General features: G+C 32.9%; 2 protein-coding genes across 2 annotated transcripts; one reads left to right on the plus strand and one right to left on the minus strand.

Annotated features, from left to right (window-relative positions):
• The first annotated feature begins 1,438 nt into the window (after positions 1-1,438).
• On the plus strand, positions 1,439-20,022 carry LOC128220355 (transmembrane 9 superfamily member 2-like). Its single transcript, XM_052928718.1, has 17 exons — positions 1,439-1,650; positions 3,150-3,217; positions 3,512-3,608; positions 4,095-4,222; positions 4,594-4,723; positions 5,164-5,306; positions 5,752-5,878; positions 6,099-6,178; positions 6,491-6,599; positions 6,924-7,056; positions 7,320-7,439; positions 9,529-9,586; positions 10,049-10,208; positions 15,083-15,234; positions 15,912-16,023; positions 16,904-17,075; positions 17,504-20,022. The coding sequence occupies exons 1-17, from the start codon at positions 1,540-1,542 to the stop codon at positions 17,569-17,571; spliced, it is 1,968 nt and encodes a 655-aa protein (XP_052784678.1). The 5' UTR covers positions 1,439-1,539; the 3' UTR covers positions 17,572-20,022.
• LOC128220356 (uncharacterized) lies at positions 20,019-21,764 on the minus strand. The gene is made up of 3 exons (XM_052928719.1): positions 21,599-21,764; positions 21,335-21,466; positions 20,019-20,597 (listed from the first exon to the last, which is right to left on the minus strand). The coding sequence occupies exons 1-3, from the start codon at positions 21,671-21,673 to the stop codon at positions 20,439-20,441; spliced, it is 366 nt and encodes a 121-aa protein (XP_052784679.1). The 5' UTR covers positions 21,674-21,764; the 3' UTR covers positions 20,019-20,438.
• Positions 21,765-21,766: the final 2 nt, after the last annotated feature.

Raw genomic sequence — 21,766 nt, forward strand, 5'->3', positions numbered from 1 at the left:
AAAAATATAGAGATCAGAATTGGAGACAAATTCTCACAATGACGTACTCCAGAGTAACTACAATTTTTTTAGACACTTGTTAAGTGTTGGCCAAAAATATATTCGATTAACAGAATCGAAGGCCTTTTATAAACAATAATAGCACAGTAAGTTTTTTCACAACATCTAGTTAAAAGTACATTAGTAATGCACCAGTCAATTGTAACCACGCTCCCCCCACCTTAGGTCCGGGGTAAAGGGCCGTGGTTTTACTTTCCAGGTGCCCCCGCAGAGCCGCGCAGAGCGGGGATTTTACCCGGGTTGGCTGGACCGAAAGTCAAAGTCCCGGCTATTCCCCGGACCTGGGGGAGCCGTGGTTACAATTGACTGGTGCATAAGTTTAATGAGAAAATATAAACTATTGTATTATACTATTTACGAAACCCAGCTTCTTCTTCACAACGTAAATTATGACTTTCTTAATAGCAATTAAATCTTTCATTAATAACATTCGTACACAACTTGCCCAAACAACTTAAAATACTAATACCTCTATAATTATTCGGGTTAAAAATAATTATATTGTGTATAGTTAATCTAGAAGCATCATTGATGTCTTGAGATTCAACATCATTACCACCAACAACTAATTAATTAAATTTGTTAAGGTGTTCATAAAATACCTGACAAGATTTTTTGAGACAGTATCTTTCCTATCACCAGAATTCTTGTTTAAAGATGCACCCTTACTCCCAAATAAGATTTACCACAATTAATATTATTGATAAAATATACCAAAAAGGATGCATACACGTAATATGGTTCTTATGAAGGATACCGTGTTTAAATTGAAAGAAAGTTGCAGAAAATACGGTATTTCTATTTCTGGGACGATAGTAGATAGTAGAAAGTAAATCTTTGAGCACTCACCAATCATTTAATATTTTTGTGTTTTCAGCTATTAAATATATGGTTACAATCTTGTTATCAGTAATTAATATATTCCATAAATGCATTATGTAGTAAGTAGTTAAAGGTTTATCACTCAAAATTTATGTTTTGAACAGAAAAAATGTATATATGATAATTATATTTAATCCATTTATAAGAGGTCATTTTAAACACATATAATGCATGTCGGGATGAAAACCGTGGTTGCTAACGAAACATGACTAAACTAATGATCATAAATCGTACAGAAACTGCAATCTGAGTTATCGTACATCAGAGTGGTAATGCTAAAAATAAGCGTACCACACATGTTTAGCATTGTCAAATAAATAGAAATAAGTAAAGATCTGTTCATAAGCTGTACATGCATACATCAGTTGATAAAACTTTGGGTTGAAAAGTCCTGTTATGTTATGTTATGGTCGATAACGATAGTGTAAGGGGAATGACCTGTATAAAAAGCTATACGCATGTCTGCTTTTTCTTTGGGTTAAAAGGATAGCGCATGCGTAGTAACGCCGGATGACGTGTTTGGGCCATTTTGCAAACAAAATTGCTGTCAGAGTCATATTGACAATAGTCATTTCCTGACCACATCAAAGTAAAACAATGATTTTACGGTTAGCTTTAGTGGGAATTATCTTCTGTCTATCGGAGGCATTTTATTTGCCAGGTCTAGCGCCTCAAACATACTGCGAGACGAATGTGGAAAATTGCAAAGTAAGTTTTTGCCGTTGACACGAATTTCCGTCGTAAACTGTGGACGTGGTTACGTTTCAAACGTTTGTCTTTGATAATTGCAATTTCATAAACTTCAGTTTTAGTTTACTACATATACACTGTGGTTTGGATTTATTAGTGCAATTCATATTTTGTGTCATTGTAACATTTGCCAATGAATTGGGAAATTCCGACCCACTGTACATTTGGCCAGGAATGGTTCAAGTTCCAGAAATATTTGGTCTAGAAAGGCCCACTTTAACATGAAAGAAAAGACCTACATTGTGTTTGATAGCATTTGGGGTGTGTGTCTTTATTGAGGTGAAATAGATAATCGTTATAATGTCCCATTAATGGTTACATTTTGTCTAAACGTTTCACCGTATCATCATTGAGGTTTAAACCATTTAGGTTCATGGTTGAGGGAGTGAGAAAAATGTGATTAAAGTTATATTTGTTTTACATCTTTAATTTATGTTGCAAAAAATATGATTAAAAATGGCATCCTTTAATAGGTCACACAATTATGGGGAAAGAAAACAGTGGTCAAAGACAGTTTTTTGAACTGGGTCTTTCTGAACGGGTCCTACTAAACACTGCAAAGCCAAGCAAAATCTAGCTAAGCAAAGCAAATTCAGTTTTTTTACAAAGTCAGTTTAGTAGCACTTATAATCAAAAAGATATCTTTGTTGAATAAATGACTGTATGAGAACAAAAATAAGGCATATTTGCATGCTACAATATCAAATTCAAGCTAGGGCGACCAAGGTCAAGCAAAGCCTAGCAAAGTCAGTGTTTTTTTAAATGACTTTGTCATATAAATGACTTAATGGGAACGAGAATGAGGCATATTTGCATGATACAATATCTGAGTCAAGCAGAGTCAAGGAACTTGAAGCAAAGTCTTATTTTTAACAAAGTCAATGAATTAACACGCATAAGTAATATTCAGATAAAAAAAGATGTCTTTGTTGAATAAATGACTTTATGAGAACGAAAATAAGGCATATTGGCATGCTGGTCTGGTAAACTTAATGGAATATGGGCCTGTAGTGTTTCCACAAATAATTATGCACGCTTTGGTGCTGAAAATAAGCTAGTTGTGAAATTCCATAATTTCCGAAGAAAGAAATCAGAATTTTTTTTTAATGATTTTATCTTTATTTTGTAAACAGTTCTTTCTTTTTTTAGAAATTATTAATGGAATGTTGCTAAATTATCCCAAGAGATCAATCTTAGCAAAGAAGTTACTGTAAGCAAATTATCCTGCACATTTCTAGCACTTTTTTAATACTCATCCGTTAACTGTCAGTATTTGAACAATTCATAGGCCCCTGGCATCATTCAAATGAAGATGAGAACAAACACCTATTGATGGTGTGAAATTTTGATTTGGGTTGAAACATGTTTACGCACGAGTGCTGAGTAAATGACTTCTCCTCATTTTCTGACAGTAACTGTACTATGTTGTAGTTCATTGTTTTTCCTTGTATTTTCAGAAAGATATCCCGATATATGTCAATCGTCTGAACTCCTTGGAAACAGTGATACCTTACGAATATGACAAGTAATATATTTATTTTTATTTTCATATGAATGTTTTCATCTTTTACAATATAGATCACTATTTATATTAAATTGCTGAGTTAATTGTATACTTTGTGATATAAAATATTAACTCTCTTATTCTCTCGCTATATATATATATATTTCGTATTTTTTTCCAAAATTTAAATAAATACCAAAAAACACTCGTTTACATTTGAATGTAGAATTGAGAAATGATGATTAATATTTCCATTTAAACAGAATTGGGAAGGCTTATCAGCTAATTGACTTATTAATGTCTTTCCTATTCCAGGTTTGACCTGTGTCAGGACACCTCAGAGGAGCATGCGCCAGTTGAGAATCTTGGTCAGGTTGTGTTTGGTGAAAGAATAAAGAAATCACCAATTATGGTAAAATGCTGGTTCTTTTAAAAAAAATAATAACTTGTTTTCAGTCAATGGGGGGGATCTTTCCGATGCCCAATGTGAATGCCCAAAATTTTGAATTAAAAATCAAAATCAGAAATTTTATAAATAGAAATCATAATACAAAACCACTTTATTTTTTAAAATGAAAAATCTAGCTTTTTGCATAAATATTAACAGTGTTTCATCATTTATTAAACATTATGTAAAAAAAAAACACACATAATTTTTGCCATTGGGAACTGATTATGGGCAGTCAAAATAGTTGAAAATAATGCTGAAAAACTTGATATATTAGGATACTAGGAAATATGCAAGAGTGAGCATGAGTTGTTTCAATTAGTAGATACAATAATTTAAGATATCTCCAAGGCTTACCGGTAATACATGTGATGTGTAAAAAATGATTGCTCATTTGGTGTTAATTGTATCTATTCATGTGTATGATGATCATTCTATTTTTTTTTTCAGCTTGAGTTTAAGAAGAATGTGGAATGTGCGAGTATCTGTATAAAAACATACAAGAAGGATGATAAAGACAGCTCAAAGAAGCTCAACTTCATGCGAAAAAGCATTGAACTGAACTACAATCAGCACTGGTAATAAATTGCTGTTTAGATTGTGCATTAAAGAAGCACAAAATAGGTTGATTCCAATTTTTTTTGAATGAATTACATATTTAACTTTTCAACTGATTTTAATGATCAAAACAAAACAAAGCATATGATTTGTGTACACATGAAAAATATTACCCTTTATAAATGTGTTTTTTATTGATAGCTATTATCAATTATCTGGTTACAATGGGCGAAAAAATCCCAGCTTATTAATGGTTAATTATATTTGATTTACCTTTCAAAAATGGGTTTTTAGACCTTACTACAATAGAAAGTGGTCCTTTGCACTAGTGTCTGTTGTTTTACCGTACAATGGCCGTATATGTACACAATCATGTATTTCATTCTTGTAGGATCATAGACAACATGCCAGCAACATGGTGTTACATTGTTGAAGATGGAAGCACTTACTGCTCACGTGGATTTCCGCTCGGCTGCTTCGTCGATGCCAAGGGAAAGCAGAAGGATAGCTGTGTTATGAGTGTAAGTTCTTTACTAAGTGAACAATCGTAATTGCAGTTTTTAGGCCGCATTCATAAGTATCCTAATAAAAAAGTTTGGCTAAGTGAGCAAATGTCTGTGTTTGTACTTGAATTCAATGAAAATTAACACTGTTTTGACACTTTAAAATGAAAATAAGAAAGAAATTAATAATAATAATAATGATAATAATAATGGCATATGAAATAATTGATAAAAACAGAGGGTTTTTAAATCTTTTGTTAAAATTTTGGTAAAATTTCACTAAGTTGATAATTTTCACTAAGAAACTTTATGAATAAGGAAATATGGCATTGCTTAAGCCTTGTTAAATGTGCATTTTAAATTGTAACTTTCCTTAACAAGTCCTAAAAATAATCATCATTTCTTGTTGCATTTTATCTGTATTTTACTGAACATTGTTATGACTTTTTCTCTTTCAGAGTAAATACAGTGAAAAGAGCACATTTTATTTCTTCAATCATGTGGACATTCATGTTCGCTATCACCCTGGGTCTGGGGAGGAGTGGGGCAAGACTATCCCGACTGGGGGCAGGATTATTTCTGCAAAAATTGTTCCGAAAAGGTAGAAAATTAATGTATTTAGTTTTACTGTGTCATACATGTAAATGCAGTTTGACAAGGGCTTTGAAGTACTGATACTTCCAGCATTATGGATAAAACTTGAACAAGTGAATGATTGGTGGGTAAAATATCAAAATGTGGTGAAATATCAAAATGTGGTGTTAATGTTTCCCATAACAGCCATGCAAAAGGGTGCTTCCAGACAAAATGGACTAGTTACAGCACCCTTCCAAAACTCAAAAAAAACATATAAATTGTTTAATTGCTTAAAACTTGTTTTATTTTATTTTAAACTCTTTTTTTTGAGAATTTGCCCCAGGGTTTAAACTTAATTTTTCTGTATGTTATCTTATTTTGAAATTTGAGGCTTAATCTTAAATAACGATAATGGACTTGAAATTAATGTGTTTGTGTTCATACCTTACTATTTAATATTTAATTTTCAGCATCAAGTTTGATAACAATGCCAGTGGTAAACAGATGTGCACGGATCAGCTACCCATGGGAGTCAAAGCTGGAAAGATTGACACAGATGATCTGAAAATCCGCTACACTTATTCAGTAGTTTGGGAGGTATGGACACATTTTTCTTAAGACACCATTTCTATGTCACACTTACCAGTACGGGGCTTGCGGCCTTGTGCTAATTTTGAGCACTGCAAAGATAAGGAAAAAGTTGATCATCATTTGCATTTAATTCAGGTAATGATGCTGGTCTCCATTCATGCAGATGGATGTTACAGAAAAGGGCAGTGGTTCAGCATCCTTTTAAAACATATTTTCTGTATTTCAGGAGGACAGAAACACAAAATGGTCATCACGATGGGATTACATTCTGGAATCTATGCCCCACACTAACATCCAGTGGTTTAGGTAAGACTTAGATTTAGGGAAAATCATTTTTCTGAGTTTCATGTATGATGTAGGTCTTTCTACAAAAATGTTTATGCACAACACCAGTTCACTATACATAGGTTATATATATAAGTAATAAGGTAGGTATGTCATGTATTTAGCATCATGAACTTTACTTGTTCAAAATCTTCAGGCTTTTTTCTGTTATTACATCTAATGGCTCTTAGATTCACAGTGTCACATTTGGAGCATAATGAACTTGCTAAAAATATTCAGGACTTTTCTCCGCCAGGTTGAATGGCTTTTGAACACATAATGTTGTATTTTCAGCATCATGAACTCGCTGGTGATTGTGTTGTTCCTGTCGGGAATGGTAGCGATGATCATGCTCCGAACTCTCCACAAGGACATCGCCAGATATAACCAGATTGACAATTCTGTATGTACACATAATTGGTTAAAAGTTCCCTTTTTAGCCTGTTGTTGTTGTTTTTTATGAAAAACTTCCAGACGTGCAGTGTTTTTTTCCGCCTTCCTGAAAGCATAATTTTCCCCCCTTCCCTGGTAAAAAATCTCTGGGTTAAAAAGAGGAGCATTGAGCTCTTAACATTTTGTAAATGTAGCAATATAGTGCCATTCATGAATTCCATGTGCAAATACTTGATTTTTGGCCATTATGCAATCAGGCAACCTCAATTGTAAATGGTTTTTGACAATTTATCATTTTTTAACTCTATTCTTTAATTTATTTATTTTCCCATAGGAGGAAGCTCAGGAGGAGTTTGGCTGGAAGCTGGTTCATGGTGACGCATTCCGTCCCCCACGTAAAGGCATGTTGCTGGCCATACTGAATGGCAGTGGCGTACAGATCTTCTTCATGACTCTTATAACACTAGGTAGGCAGTACTGAATGGCTGGTGTTAAGTTTATTCTATTTCATTTTTGTTTGATTGTGGCAGCTATTTTTGAGAGAGTTAAAAATAAACCTATTGCGATATATTGTTGTTATTGCTATAGAGAACAACCTTCCGGGTTTTACAATAATCTATTTGTTACATTCACATGTTTTGATGAGGTAACTTCTCCTTACTACTTTTAACAACAATCAATATCTTGACATTCACATGTTTTGATACGGAAACTCCTCTTCTCGTTTCAGTGTTTGCGTGTTTAGGGTTCCTCTCACCAGCAAACCGTGGGGCGCTGATGACCTGCTCCCTCGTCCTGTACGTGTGTCTTGGAACACCTGCGGGATACGTGTCCGCCAGGCTGTATAAAAGTAAGATTTGACTTGTTGTTTAATAGACTGGCCCTAAATTCTCGAGCATTCTTCCATCTTAACAGGAGAAATAAGTGTACATAAATAAAGAAATATTAAACAAAACATAAGGATATTTAAAGGAGCACAATATAGGTAGATGCAAAAACACTTTTTTCAATTTTAATGAACTCATTTGCCTTTAATGATAAAAAATAACAAAAAAGCTGATGATTAAGGTACCATCAAAAAAGTAAGGCCAGAGTTTTTTTATCTTTAGATTTACGGGAGATTTTTCAAAAAGTTGGGTAAGGAGGAGGAAATAAAAATAAAAATAAAATGCATAGAATGTCCCGAAGGAGAAATAAATAAAAATAAAACGGATTTTTCTCCGATTTTTTTTATTTTTTAAATCTTCTTTTATTATGAAGACAAAACACACCATACTTGTGTCAGCTATTTCATAGGCTGAAAAAAGGGTGATAGATCACCATAAAGTTTCAAAAGCATAATTATAAGATCCTTTTAATGACTGAAAATATTGACCTCAACACTGTTGAGTTCAAGCGCTCATTAAAATTAATTGTATATATTTGTTCGAATGCATCTATGCATATGAGGTGCATATATTATCAACCCATGGATTTTATGAAACATGTCAGTGTAATAAAGAAGTTTAAATGGCCATTTCTAACCTTTTGCCCACAGTATAAGCATAACCTTTCCATTGTGAAGTAATCAAACATTGAACAAAGTTTCAGACACGGTATAATAAGGAGGTCAAATGTGTTTTTAACGAAATAGTACCGTGACAATTTACCGTGATGTGGTTTTGAAATAGAAAAAATAACCAAAAAAAGTTGACGCCCTGATGGAAATTCCTCTTCACTTCAAAGTTTGACAGGGCTTACGGATACACAGACAGTCAAAATCTACATTTATGTACTTCACCAAAGAAAATTCGGGAGCATTATGATAAATTTGACAAGTGTTATATGTTTCAAAAAACCAGGTCTAAGAACTGATTTTAGAAGCAGTCCTGATAAATATCCTAATTCCAGCTATGCCCGTTGGCAATAAGCAACGGATAAGTTTGACTTCTTGCACTGACTGCCAGATATCTTATGTTCAGATTTTTTCTGTTTTATCGGAAACACACACTATGTTATTATTACATCATTTTCAGTATTCTTTAACGATTTAAATTCTAATTCATTATTAAACTAATTAACAACTACGAATATCACGATACCTTGTGTTCTTCTCTTCAAATATGTGATCGTGAAGTAGTGTGTTCAATGCTCCCCAGAGTCAAATTCAGAAAAAAATATCCATTTTGACTATGATGAACACGATATCATTTTGCAGTTTGTGTTTGTCAGAAGCTATACATTTTTGCACTGTAATCCAATTCATCCTTGTTAATATACGACGTGCGCCAACGACTTTTAATAGACAAAACAACCCAAGAATTTCTGTCTCCTTATTTTGACCGGAAGTTTCGCAATCATTCCACGAAACGCGAACAACATACTGAATCTATAAAAAAAATCACAATAAACACGCTTAAAGTTCTCCACGGTTTGATTTAAATAATGAAAAATAAACATCGGAACGTTTTTGTAGTAAAACATTTCTATATAGCTGCAGAAATTGCGAGAAATAAGGGGTATGACAAAAACTACTTTCACTTTTGACAGGACGTTGTTATGGTAACGGGTACCTGTTCTGTTTCCCGCGTATTTCCGACTGGTTTACGTGGTTTGTGCAGTAAAAAGACCTATAATTAATGACAATTGGTACACCAGTTGGTTCTGGGATATGGGTTATAGAACACTAATTTTATTTTCTTCTTAACATTGGAGCAACGTTCGTCGGAAAAAATAAAAATAAAACTACGAAAATGAATTTTATTTTTATTTGGGTTTTGCAATATTTATGTACAGCGCTCCCGTAAATCTAAAGATATAAAAACTCTGGCCTAATTGCCTTTTTAAAATATTTCTTTAATTAATAGCTGCAATGCCACAAATTCCCCTGTTAAAAAGTTATAAAATAGCACTATTTTTTATCTGTGCTGATAAATAATCACATTCTATTGTTGTTTCAGCTTTTGGTGGTGAAAAGTGGAAATCAAATGTTATCTTGACATCTTTCCTATGCCCAGGGTAAGTTTGTCTTAATTTTTTCAGTCAGTTCTTAGTTCAAAAGCTAAAAGAAAACTTGATAATCAGCTAGGTCAGCTTATTTAAACAAAAGCATTCCTTAAAAGGACTAGAAACCATGATACAATTGCAAGAAAAAAAACGAAAATTGTCAAAAATGATTTGTTGTGTACAGCGCATGAATCACATCACTTACAACACATTTATTTTTCACCCTTTTTTTGCGATTTTCCCAGTTCAAATTTACCGTGTTAATCTGCCATTTAAATCAGTTATTTTAAAATCTGGCGTCCGTGTAATAATCAAGTGCATGCTTACTTAACTATTTGAGACAGTTGAGCTGAAACTTATTGTGAACCCTGCTTTTCAAATACATCTCTGGAAATGTCCATTTAATTTGAAAATAACCTTTTGGATTTTATCAGAATGCAGAATTATAAACCCATTTAATCTTCTCCCTTTCAGAATTGTGTTTGCAATATTTTTCATTCTAAACCTGGTGTTATGGATCGAGGGATCGAGTGCCGCTATTCCATTTACCACCCTGCTGGCCCTTCTGGCTCTCTGGTTCGGAATTTCCGTGCCTCTGACGTTTGTTGGGGCGTACTTTGGCTTCAAGAAAAGGGTAAGTATTGTTTAGTTTGTGATGATGGAAATAGTCCAAAAAAAATCAAGCTTCTATTTATAAAAGCTAGTGTTAAAAAGAATCAGCAACAGATTGATGAAGATCTATGTTAATGATTGTTTATGTGTTATGAAGAAATGGCTAGAAAATAATGGTATATGTCAACTTGTTTTTTATATGCAACGAGATTAACAATCTTAGCAGTTAAAACTCATCCGTCTTCATGTTAACCCACCCCAGTTGAGCAAAATAAAGATGTGGTTATATTTTTTTTGAGGGGGGGGGACTGGGGGGATGCATCTTAAAATTTAAAGAAACCTTTAAAAAAGAAGGTCCAAAAGGAGACTTCTAGAGGAGGGTTGAAAGTTTCAATGGGAAATCTTTCACAAATTTTTTTACAAGTTATATTTTGATTTCCAATACACAGAACATATTATCATGAATTTAACCCCATACAAAAGTATTGATGTCTTAGGGTGATATATAAACATTGAAAGTCAAATTAGAGGTCATGACTTGAAGTCAATTATTTTTATTTGTCTGTTATTTCAACAGTGCAAACAGATTAACTGCATATGTAAATGACAGACAGTATAGATCTCAGGTTAAAATGTGGTCAATATTGATTTAATACTTACTAGCCTGTTTAAAACTATCAAATTGTATACCTTAAAAATAAAAGCCAAACAATTTTAAAGTTTTCCTGGCCATAAAGATGCACCTTATTTTATTCATATAATTTTTTTATGACAATGAGCTTGTAATGCTCAAGTCGAAATGTTATGTTTTATCAAGTTTCACCTTATAATTGAAGAAAATGAGCACTAAAATAAACTTCTAAAGAACATTGTTTAGAAAGAAAATTTGTTCCCATGGTTGAATGTTTTCAGTATTAATACTGAATTTTAGTATTTTGTTAAAAGTATCTCCTAGATTTTGTGTTGTGAAAATGGCATTTTCACATATGAAACAACTGATTTTCAGTATTTTTGATTTTTCAAGCTTTTAACCTTGCTTTCCCACATTTTTATAATTTTAAAGCTACATATTGACATTTAGATGAGAAAAAATATCATTAAAATCATTAAAGCCAAAATTAGTATCTCAATTGTAATGAAATGTATTTCAATTTTTTAAATGTCTTCAGGCTGCCTGTCTGTCAATATCGTATGTCCAATGATAGTGACATGATAAAATCTAATTTACCTCACAGATTTTAATTAGTTGGTACATGTGTATATGTCATGTTGTATTTTATATAATTATTCTGTCTTCTCTTATCGTGGCCTTAAATAAGAAAATTATACCCGAGGCAACAAATGAAAATTGTCTGGTATATTTCAACTTTTTATTAATACAATTTTTCTGTCTTGTCTTATTCTGACCTTTAATAAGGACATTGTGCCTTGGGCAATGAATGAAATTGGTAAAATATTTGTAAAATGCATTATTACATGTAAATACATTTGTCTTCTGATTTTGTTGCTCTAAAATCAATATTTGACCTTATCAGGATGTGTTGAGATCATAATATTTGATCTTATCAGGATGTGTTGAGATCATAATATTTCATCTTATTAGTTTATGTTAATTGGTTTGCAAATTGCATAAGAACATTTATGACATTATAATTGTTCTGTCAACATTTATTGAATAATTCAATATACTCGGTAATAGATAAAACTTGATAACATCTACAATCTCAACATTTTTTAAAATGCTTTTATAACTGTCTGTCAACATTTGTAGAATAATTCAATATAATAAATACAACTTGATAACATCTAACATTTTAACAAAAATTTTCAATGCTTTTACAGTGTTTGATTTACTCAACTCAACTCAAAACACATTTGTTTTTAACCTCCAATTTGCATACAATTGCAATACAGGCATAAATAAAAGACAAAAAAACAACATTGCAATGATAACCAAGCAAAGAACTAATTTCATATTAAGGCATTATTCTGTTTAAAGGTTAAATTAACCATGACTCCCATTTATATGTCTTATATATTTTGAAGTTTATAACATTGACTAAAAAATTATATAATATATCACTGCTATAAGACTAGGTACTATACATATTTTAAACTACTTTTCAGTTTTACAAAATAGGAAACATGTTTTAACAGTTTATTATCAATAACTGGTTACTACTAATCTTATGTAATTTGTGTTTGAAAAGTCAGAATTAAGTTTCATAAACATAATTTATTTATTTTCTGCATTATTTTTGTGTGATTCAAAAGTCATACTTCTAATGACCCATGATTGGAAATGGACTTTATTTTGTCTTCAAAAGACATTTTAAGAATTAATATAAATACAGAATTATACAAGTTGTAATCAAAAGAAAATACAGTCATGTTTAAACATGCCTATCGGAAATGTATAGGAGAGGATTAATTTATGACTGGTATTAAGTGTGATTTCTATCCTCTCATTGAATGTTTTATTTTCAAAGCCTTAATTATTTCTACTTGGTAGAGATCATGTTGCAACCCGTGCATTTCTGTTGAAATTTAAATACACCTTCTGCAGAAAAATTGTTTTAAAGAATTGAAAAAATGAGCAGTAAGAATGTACTCTGGCCTTTCTGTAAAAGTACAAAAAAAAGAGTAACATTAGGATTGAAGTATTTGAACCATATGCTGATAATTCACCATCTTGCCACTGCTATTGTTAATTAATACCTAAACCAGTTAATATGTCACATCAAGTTTGATCACACTTCATGCCATATCCCCCGGCTGGGGGAAAAATCCCCTGGATATCCATCCCTTGGTCTCCCGGTGGGAGATAAAAATCCCCCGGTAGTTTGATAAATGCCAAAAGGAAACTCTCACAATAAGTGATCAAGTAACATGTATCATAAGAATATAATAAATCATGACATAAAATAATTCTGTATAATGAAAAAGTTAGTTGTTTTCATAGCAAAATATATGTGAATACATTTGTTCATACTTGCGTCTAAAAATACTTTGAAATTTCTCCAATTTAGACCTACTTAAAAATTTCCTCTGAATACTACCTAAATCCCCCTGAATTATCAGCCTTTCTGAACAAATCCCGTGAATGGCTTCCAGAAAATACGGCATGTATAATCAAGGGCCATATTAACATATAATTTTTACATATTGGTAAGGGATATCTCTGAACATTATTCTATTTCTTTAACATGGGATTTTGAAAAACACTTGCTGACATTATTTAATCACAAAAATTCATCTTTAATCCATTCGTTTTACAAACATAACAGCAGGGGTTCCATTTAAGGTAGTTTGGAAGTTTTTTACTCCCTAAAAATGGGTTAAAACTTACAAACTTAATCCCTTAGAATTATAAAAACTTTTTTTTAAGAAAACTTATAAAGTTGAAAGCTAGGAAGTTGTACATATCAAAACCTTGTGTCAACATTACTTTTATTGTCAAAATTTCAATCGGTCTCTAAGTAAAATGAATTATTATAATATAAATATGTGAATTTGGCTTGCTAGAGTTGCAAATTTATTGATTTTTAGCTCGACTATTCGAAGAATAAGGAGAGCTATACTACTCCCCCAAGTGTCGGCGTCACCCCTTGTTAAAGGTTTTGCGTGCAAGCACACATAGGTTAATATCTCAGCAACTACTTGAGGTATTGCATTGAGACTTGATAATATGGTACTCAACCATCCAACCTACTTTATTAACCAAGTTTGATAACTCTACTTTGCATTTAATGCCAATTATAGGCCTTAGAAATTCTGGTTAAGGTTTTGCGTGCAAGCACACTTAGGTTAATATCTCATTTACTGCTTGAGGTATTGCATTGAGACCTGATACAATGGTACTCAACCATCCAACCTACTTAATTTACCAAGTTAGATAACTCTAGTTTGCATTTAATGCAAATAATTGCCCTTTATTATGCGACTTAGAAATTCTGGTTAAGGTCTTCCATGTTAGCACACATAGGATAATATCTCGGCAACTACTTGATGTATTGCATTGAGACTTTATACAATGGTATTCAGCCACCCAATCCATTTGAATAATCAAGTTAGATGTTTTGCAAATAATGGCCCTTTACTATTACACTTAAAAATTCTTGATAAAATTTTGCATATAACCACATTTATGTTAATATCTCCGCACATCATGTATTGCATTGAAATCTAATCTAACAGTGATCCATGCATGTTTCGCCAAAATTGTTCAATCCTTACACTGAAAAGCGGCGGAATAGTCGAGCGGGCTGTCTCTGTGACAGCTCTTGTTACCATACTTGGTGAAAAAAGTGGAAACAATTATTGTATTCAGGAGACTTAAACTTCCACATTTCATTGAACAACTTCAAAACTGATGGACTGGAAGTTCATACTTCAAATTCTTAATGGAAGCCCTGTAACAGTAAATAACAATACAATTTCAAATAGTAATTCAGCCTATGTCATTATCAACACTTAACTGGAAGGAAAGTAACAATGCATTTTTGTAACTTGAGCTTGAACCTAAGGGCTGATGATTATGAGCAGTCTCATGTCTCAGCCAAATAACTCACCAGTCAGCCATCATAGTGAAGATCTGTATTTCATTGATATTGTCTATGTACCAGGGGCTGGCTGTTAAATAGTTTATAATAGCCCTCAAACAATCAATATTTATTGTAGAGTCAGATATTAGAGAAAGTTTAAATCTAGGCCGTCCATTAAAATTTGTTTGACTGCTGTGATCCAATCATTTATTAGGGTGTGCTGATTAGGGGACAAATGAAATGCTGTAATAGTTTAATGTGCTAAATATTGACCTCTTACATACATGGGTCAAGATTCGAGTAAATATTCCCACAATCCTGGATTGTTTGTAAACATGTTCCTCCCTTTTAGCCGATTGAGCACCCTGTGCGCACAAACCAGATACCTCGTCAAATCCCAGACCAGACCATCTACACGAAACCAATTCCCGGAATCGTCATGGGTGGCGTGCTGCCGTTCGGCTGCATCTTCATTCAACTGTTCTTCATTCTCAACAGTATCTGGTACGGAACGTTTTGAAATAAGATTACTTTTAAAACAACTGTAGATGGGACGATTAATAGCTTGGCTGTACAAAAAAATGTTGAGGTATTGTGATAGCCTTTATGTTGTTTCTGTATCGTCATGCAAAAGCTTTTACCTTGCCTAAACTTAAAAAGATCTTAAAATGAAACTTGGTACACATGTTCCTAAAGACAATAAGCACATTTATAATAAGGCCCATAACTATTGCTTTTATAATTGTTGAGATTGCCCATGTTACAGGTCAGTACAGACATTCCTCATGATTAGTTTCCTGGTTCCTTTGTTAAAACATGTTCCCTCTGATTTTTCCAGGTCAGGGCAGAAATACTACATGTTTGGTTTCCTGTTTAAACATGTTCCCTCTATTTGTTCCAGGTCAGCGCAGACAAACAACGTGTTTGGTTTCCTGTTCCCTGTTTAAACATGTTCCCTCTATTTGTTCCAGGTCAGTGCAGACAAACAACGTGTTTGGTTTCCTGTTCCCTGTTTAAACATGTTCCCTCTATTTGTTCCAGGTCAGCGCAGACAAACAACGTGTTTGGGTTTTTGTTCCCTGATTAAACATGTTTCTTCTATTTGTTCCAGGTCTGCGCAGACAAACAACGTGTTTGGTTTCCTGTTCCCTGTTTAAACATGTTTCTTCTATTTGTTCCAGGTCTGCGCAGACATACTACATGTTTGGTTTCCTGTTCCTGGTCTTCACCATCCTCATCATCACATGCTCTGAGGCCACCATCCTGCTCTGCTATTTCCATCTATGTGCTGAGGTAGGAACGCCTTTATATCTTTGTCCTTGGAGAAAGTTAAAATCTAGGACATTTGTAAAAACATGTTTGATTGCTGTGATCCAAACACTTATTACAGTGTTAAAAGACAACTGAAATGCTGAAATGGTTTATTTATTTTACTTCTACTTCTACTTTTAATTCTGACCTTTGACATATATGGTCATAGACATAAAGACACGTTGATATAGTATGTGGGTAGCACAATTAAGGCTTGAACACATTTTTGCTTAGCCGTTATTCCTTGAAAATAGTCTTGGTGTGGTTGAAGTTGTTGTTGTTTGTTGCATTGGCATGCAAAACCTTTAAGCTTTGCCATTACTAAAATTGCAGTTCATGAAAAATACAATTTAAAGTTATATATATCTCACATGACCTTCCTATATTCTCATACACTCATTATGGGCAATTTCATACTGCCACATGACATTTTTTGACCAGTTGACACGATACTGTCACAAAGAATGGGCATCTTAAATATGGACCTTCTTGGTTTACCAAGTCTGAGGTGGAAAGCGCTCTTTAAACTGTGTTGTAAATCTGTTACTTCAGGTGTTTGCACCTTTTCTTTACAAAATTATTACGGAATAAATTGATATTACTTGAAACTGGTATATGATGAAAGGAATATTAAGTTATTGTGTTTGGTATAATAAAATATTAATTCAAAAAAATACTGTTACCCTCAGCTTTGCCTCCGGTAGAGGTATTTCTACATGTTGACAATATGAACTGTCATACTGGAAGCCATGCAATATTCATATAATATAGCTTTCGTTTATAATGTTAATATAAGTGTAACACTGAAATTAAAATGTCGTTAAAATGTCGGATGAATTGTATTCTTCTTTGCAAACTTCAGGACTACCACTGGTGGTGGCGTTCGTTCCTGACGAGTGGATTCACGGCAGTGTATTTCTTCATCTACTGTATCCACTACTACGTGTCCAAGCTCGAACTGGTCGGAGCCGCCAGTACGCTGCTCTACTTCGGCTACATGACAATCGTCGTATTCCTCTTCTTCATGCTCACAGGTTTGTAGGAACAGTCAATTAATTGATGGCACGATGCAACACTGTCATAACTCTTAGATAAATTGATTTAATTGCGTCAGTCTTGCATTAATAAAGGTGTATGTACTTTAACCAGTATTTTGGATGTCAATGCTGACAAAATTCTTAATCTGGGAGGTTCATTTTTACTGTTCGGTAGGAATTATGAGTGTTTAATAAGAACAGAAGACCAGTCAAATAGCAAAGCATTAACATATGATTTTTATGTCCAATGGAATTTTAATATCATTAAGTCAGCCACCTAGACAAAACATAAGGTAGTATAAATCATATTGAATGATTTCTACTAAGAGAATCCTGTTTTCTTTGTATGCTGAATCAAAAATACATCACAATAACTTAAATCAAAGTCATCATGTCTAAAGGCCTTGTTGTATTTTCTATTTCAGGAACAATTGGATTCTTTGCCTGTTTCTGGTTCGTGACAAAAATCTACAGCGTGGTCAAGGTCGACTGAGAGGTCAAGGTCATTGACAGGACAAGGTCACCTTCTGTTCGAGATGACATGTGCTCGTGCTAATAGGCCTTGAATCCCAACAGGGGTGTATGGATTCTGCAATTACCCTTGCGAAATATGAAATTATGTATTCTTTGAACAAATGTAAGAGAAAGAAAAATAAACATTGTATTTTTGAAACTCGTTCTGTGCAGGTTTTTGAAATGTATAGTGTCTTGCTTTGATGTTTTAAACAATTAAACATTAAGGACTATATTATATAGCTTATATATTGGTTGTACCATGTGTATGAGTAGATATAGTAATTTATTAATAATTTATCATTCAGGACTTTATTCAATAGTTTATGTACTGGTTGTACCATATTATTGAGTAGATGTTGTAACATATTTATAATATTGTTTAGTTTAGCCTTTGAAAGCAGGCAAGGTAAATGAAATGGGGGTGACCTGCAATTGAATCTCTGTTAATGCTTTGAGTTTATTTATTTGATATTTTTGTGTTTGTTCGAAGAATACAACTTTCTTATAAACTCTGTGGTTGAACTTGTACAAACGTATGATAAATGTGCTGGTATCATTTCTCCAGATAATGGAAACACTCGCAGTCTTTGGTTAAAAGCATTTCCATAAGCACCTTTTCTGTCGCTCCGCTCCGCTTACCTATATTTTCAGTTATTTGACGGGGGCCGGTTTCTATAAAGATCTTAATCAATCTTAAGTCATAAATTGAAATTGCGTAGTGTCATTTGTTATTCAGTATTAGAAATGAGCACAAAATGTGTACCTTAAGAAACAAAAAAATTAACATGTTGCCATTTGCGACATTTCGACAGACTTAATAATAGCAAAGTTATGACAAAGATCCTGTAATGAAGCGGGCCCCAGTACATGTAATTCTGATATGGATATTAAGCGAATATGCAATTGAAAAGTTTCAGAGCTACGTAAATCATTCAATATTTCAAGTATATCATGTGTCGAATATTGTCTAGTTTTTTAGAATTATTTGTATTGTCAATCCATATCTATATTTTACAGAATCCATACGAAGAAGCTATGGTTTATTATTGAAAAGTTATGTTATTAAATGATTAACGGCTGGAGAAAAAAACTGAAAGTTAAGGAATCTTATTTTCGTTAATTAGACATTTATTTTATGGAAATACTCTTGACTTAAGACTGCTTCTATGTGAAAACGTTGTGAAATTGTGTTTTGTGAGGTATTTTGGTTACAGAAGAAATGTGTTAAAAAGGCTGTGCTTTGAAACAGACAGCCCTTTCCATTTCAGCTCTTGTTCTACAGTTACTCTTGATTTAAGTTGCTTAAAGACCAGAACACAAAATCCTTGATTTGCATTAAATCTTAAATTAAAGTAAAAAAAAAATATCATAGCTAAATATTTAATGCTTACATATCATCAAGTTTTTTTTTGCAAGATTATTCACTTGTATTATAAGAATATCATGCACATGTATTTCTTTTTTTATTCCTTTGATATAAGTAACGCGGTCTATTTAAATACATTCTTAATAATATTTGAAAACGCAAGTTTCATATACATATTAAGAAAGCTATTAAATTATTGTATGTAAATAATACTTATAAAGATTAGTTAGTACTATCTGCATTCTACATACATTATGTAGTTGGTGGTTCCATAGTTGAATTCTTGCGATTATTCTGATGCAGATTTGTATAAATGGGTTGACACGAAAGCATAATGAGCAATTGGATGTACTCCCGCATGATGTTGGTCTTTGAGATTCTGTGATAACGTAGATTGTGTGAAAGAAATAGTATTCTTTTAAATGGCTGTTCTTTTTCATCTACTTTGTCATGATAATGAAATACATATTTTTCATTCCACTGTATTTAATTGTATGTGCATCGTGGTTTATACATTTTTTTCATTTGAAATTTTCTGTTTTGTGTTTGACCATTATTCCACTGAGTGTGGTATGATCATAGTTGTGTTTTTCTTCATTTTGATTGAATTATCAAACTAGATATTAATCGCTTTTTGATTGTTGAATGATTATTATTATTACCAGTAAAATCAGCCAACTATTCCTATAACATAATGGATCAAGTTTAATACGTAGCTGATATTGTTTTAGTGTTAAGCTGTGTCTTGGTATTTAAATGTTTTCTTATTCTTATACTCAAGAAATAGCATCAAATTCATACTTTCAGGTAGTAATAAGATGGAATATGATTTACACAAACCTTGATTTAAACATTGCAACACCAAAAAAAATAAATAATATGGTACCATCATATTGAATATCATGATCATGGGAATCCTTTTGTTATTTTCTTTAAGATTTATTGTTTGTTTGTTAAGCGATTGTATTATAGTTTTAGATATGTTTGGTTTCTATTATTGAACCATTTATGGCTCAATGTGGGCTTATGCGATATTTAAGAAATAAAAATAACTTGAATATATTTCTGTTTCTGATTTATTCTTCTATATATTTTTACAAGAGCATGGATGTATATTAAGGTAATTAAAATCATAGAAGCAGGAATGAAAGTACCTACAAATTTCCCTTGTTAATACATAATTTTGATAACAAAAATCTCAAATGCATTCTTTGTTGCATGTCCGACCCTTTTAAAACGTCGACTGAAACATTCTGAGTGTGTAGAAAGCTGCTTAAGCAAACTTTCAGAATTACTGATGGGTAAGTCTTCCATGACAATGCACAATTCACCAAGATGTATAATGTTAAATGCTCTATTCCAAATCTTGTGTAACAAACACTACATCCGATTTGCAAGTCTGCCTGTACCCAGACAAAACCTGGTGGGACGTTCGTTGTAGTTAAAGGTCTATTCCTAAATCCGGTGTCCTATTCCATTCACATGACATTCCATTTGCCAGTCCGTCTGTACCCGGACAACACTTGGTGGGCCTTTCGTCGTAGTTTGGGGTCGCTGTCATTGTTGAAAATGTCGAGGACATCGGCCACCTTGTCTTCCATATGGGTTGGCGAGCCGTCACACAGGGTGTGTAAAACCTGGGATTTAATACAGAGAATTATGGAACAATTATATTGACTTGGTGGCAAGAAATATGTGACCATAATCAGATCATGAAGTCTGGACTACTTAATTGACTTAAAATGTTGATGGACATGAATGTTACAGTACAGTTACCATAAATTCAAATCTTCTGGGACATATTTCGATATGGAATGTACATATAATTATGTATATTGTTAAATTTAGATTGCACTTGTGCAAAAATTAATCAAAAGTTACAAAAAAATGATGAACATAGCTAGGCATCAATTTAAAGTCAATCTGTCAATCTCTTATGCATTTTATCAGTATAAACAGAAACTTCAAAAAAAAAAATCAAATCCACCCTCTTCATTTTTTTTAGATACCCCGGTAAGTTCAAACGTTAGATCTGGGACCAATAACAATCCTACTCCAAAATTGGATGAGTTCATTATTTTGACAGCCCACAAATGTGACTCACCAACAAGATAAATTATTACAAGATTTTAGAATTTCTAGATTTAAACAGTACATCTGGTTGATAATATGATTTAATTCTTGAATGTAATAAAAATATTTATGGCAGTGTAACTTAAAATACCATCCAATGAGTAATGCTAATATTCAAAATACATCACAACAGAGTATATATATACAGATGCAATGAAGTAATATGACTATGCAGACTGCTAATGTAATTCTGGTAAAAGGCCAACTGAACAATGATATATCTACATATATATCTACATACCTGATATCTGACGACAGGAGATTCATCACCAACCATATCAAGGACTCGGTCCCAAAACTCTGTCAGATCTTCCTTCACATGGCACGGGCACATCTCCTTCAGGGCTCGCTGCCTCACTCGAGCACTCTTGTGCTTTGTTAGTGAGATTATAGTGTCTATTATAGTCGTGTTTTCACATAGTCGTAATGCCTCGCCTTCTCCCAAGTCAATAATTTCTATTTCATACAATTCAGACATTTTTTTTTTTAAATTTGGTCTACTTACCAGTTTAAATGTTTGTTTCACATTGCCAACCACATATATTGCTACAGAGTAAATAACGTGTCTTTTTATACCCATCGAAGTGATTGCACAAGACTTATTTTTTATTCCAGAATAAACTCTAAAATGTCTGGGTATGTTGCAATGTTTGTTTACTTTTTGTTTACTTCC

The sequence above is a fragment of the Mya arenaria genome, chromosome 15, assembly GCF_026914265.1.
Source record: "Mya arenaria isolate MELC-2E11 chromosome 15, ASM2691426v1".
Lineage (NCBI taxonomy): Eukaryota > Metazoa > Mollusca > Bivalvia > Myida > Myidae > Mya > Mya arenaria.

Bases quoted from the DNA above. Each gene is read 5' to 3' on its own strand.
- LOC128220355 (XM_052928718.1), top strand. From the start codon at position 1,540: ATGATTTTACGGTTAGCTTTAGTGGGAATTATCTTCTGTCTATCGGAG. The intron at 4,724-5,163 runs GTAAGTTCTTTA...TTTCTCTTTCAG, and splicing joins AGGATAGCTGTGTTATGAGT to AGTAAATACAGTGAAAAGAG. The intron at 6,179-6,490 runs GTAAGACTTAGA...TTGTATTTTCAG, and splicing joins ACTAACATCCAGTGGTTTAG to CATCATGAACTCGCTGGTGA.
- LOC128220356 (XM_052928719.1), bottom strand. From the start codon at position 21,673: ATGGGTATAAAAAGACACGTTATTTACTCTGTAGCAATATATGTGGTT. The intron at 21,467-21,598 runs GTAAGTAGACCA...TCACTAACAAAG, and splicing joins TGAAACAAACATTTAAACTG to CACAAGAGTGCTCGAGTGAG. The intron at 20,598-21,334 runs GTATGTAGATAT...ATTAAATCCCAG, and splicing joins CTCCTGTCGTCAGATATCAG to GTTTTACACACCCTGTGTGA.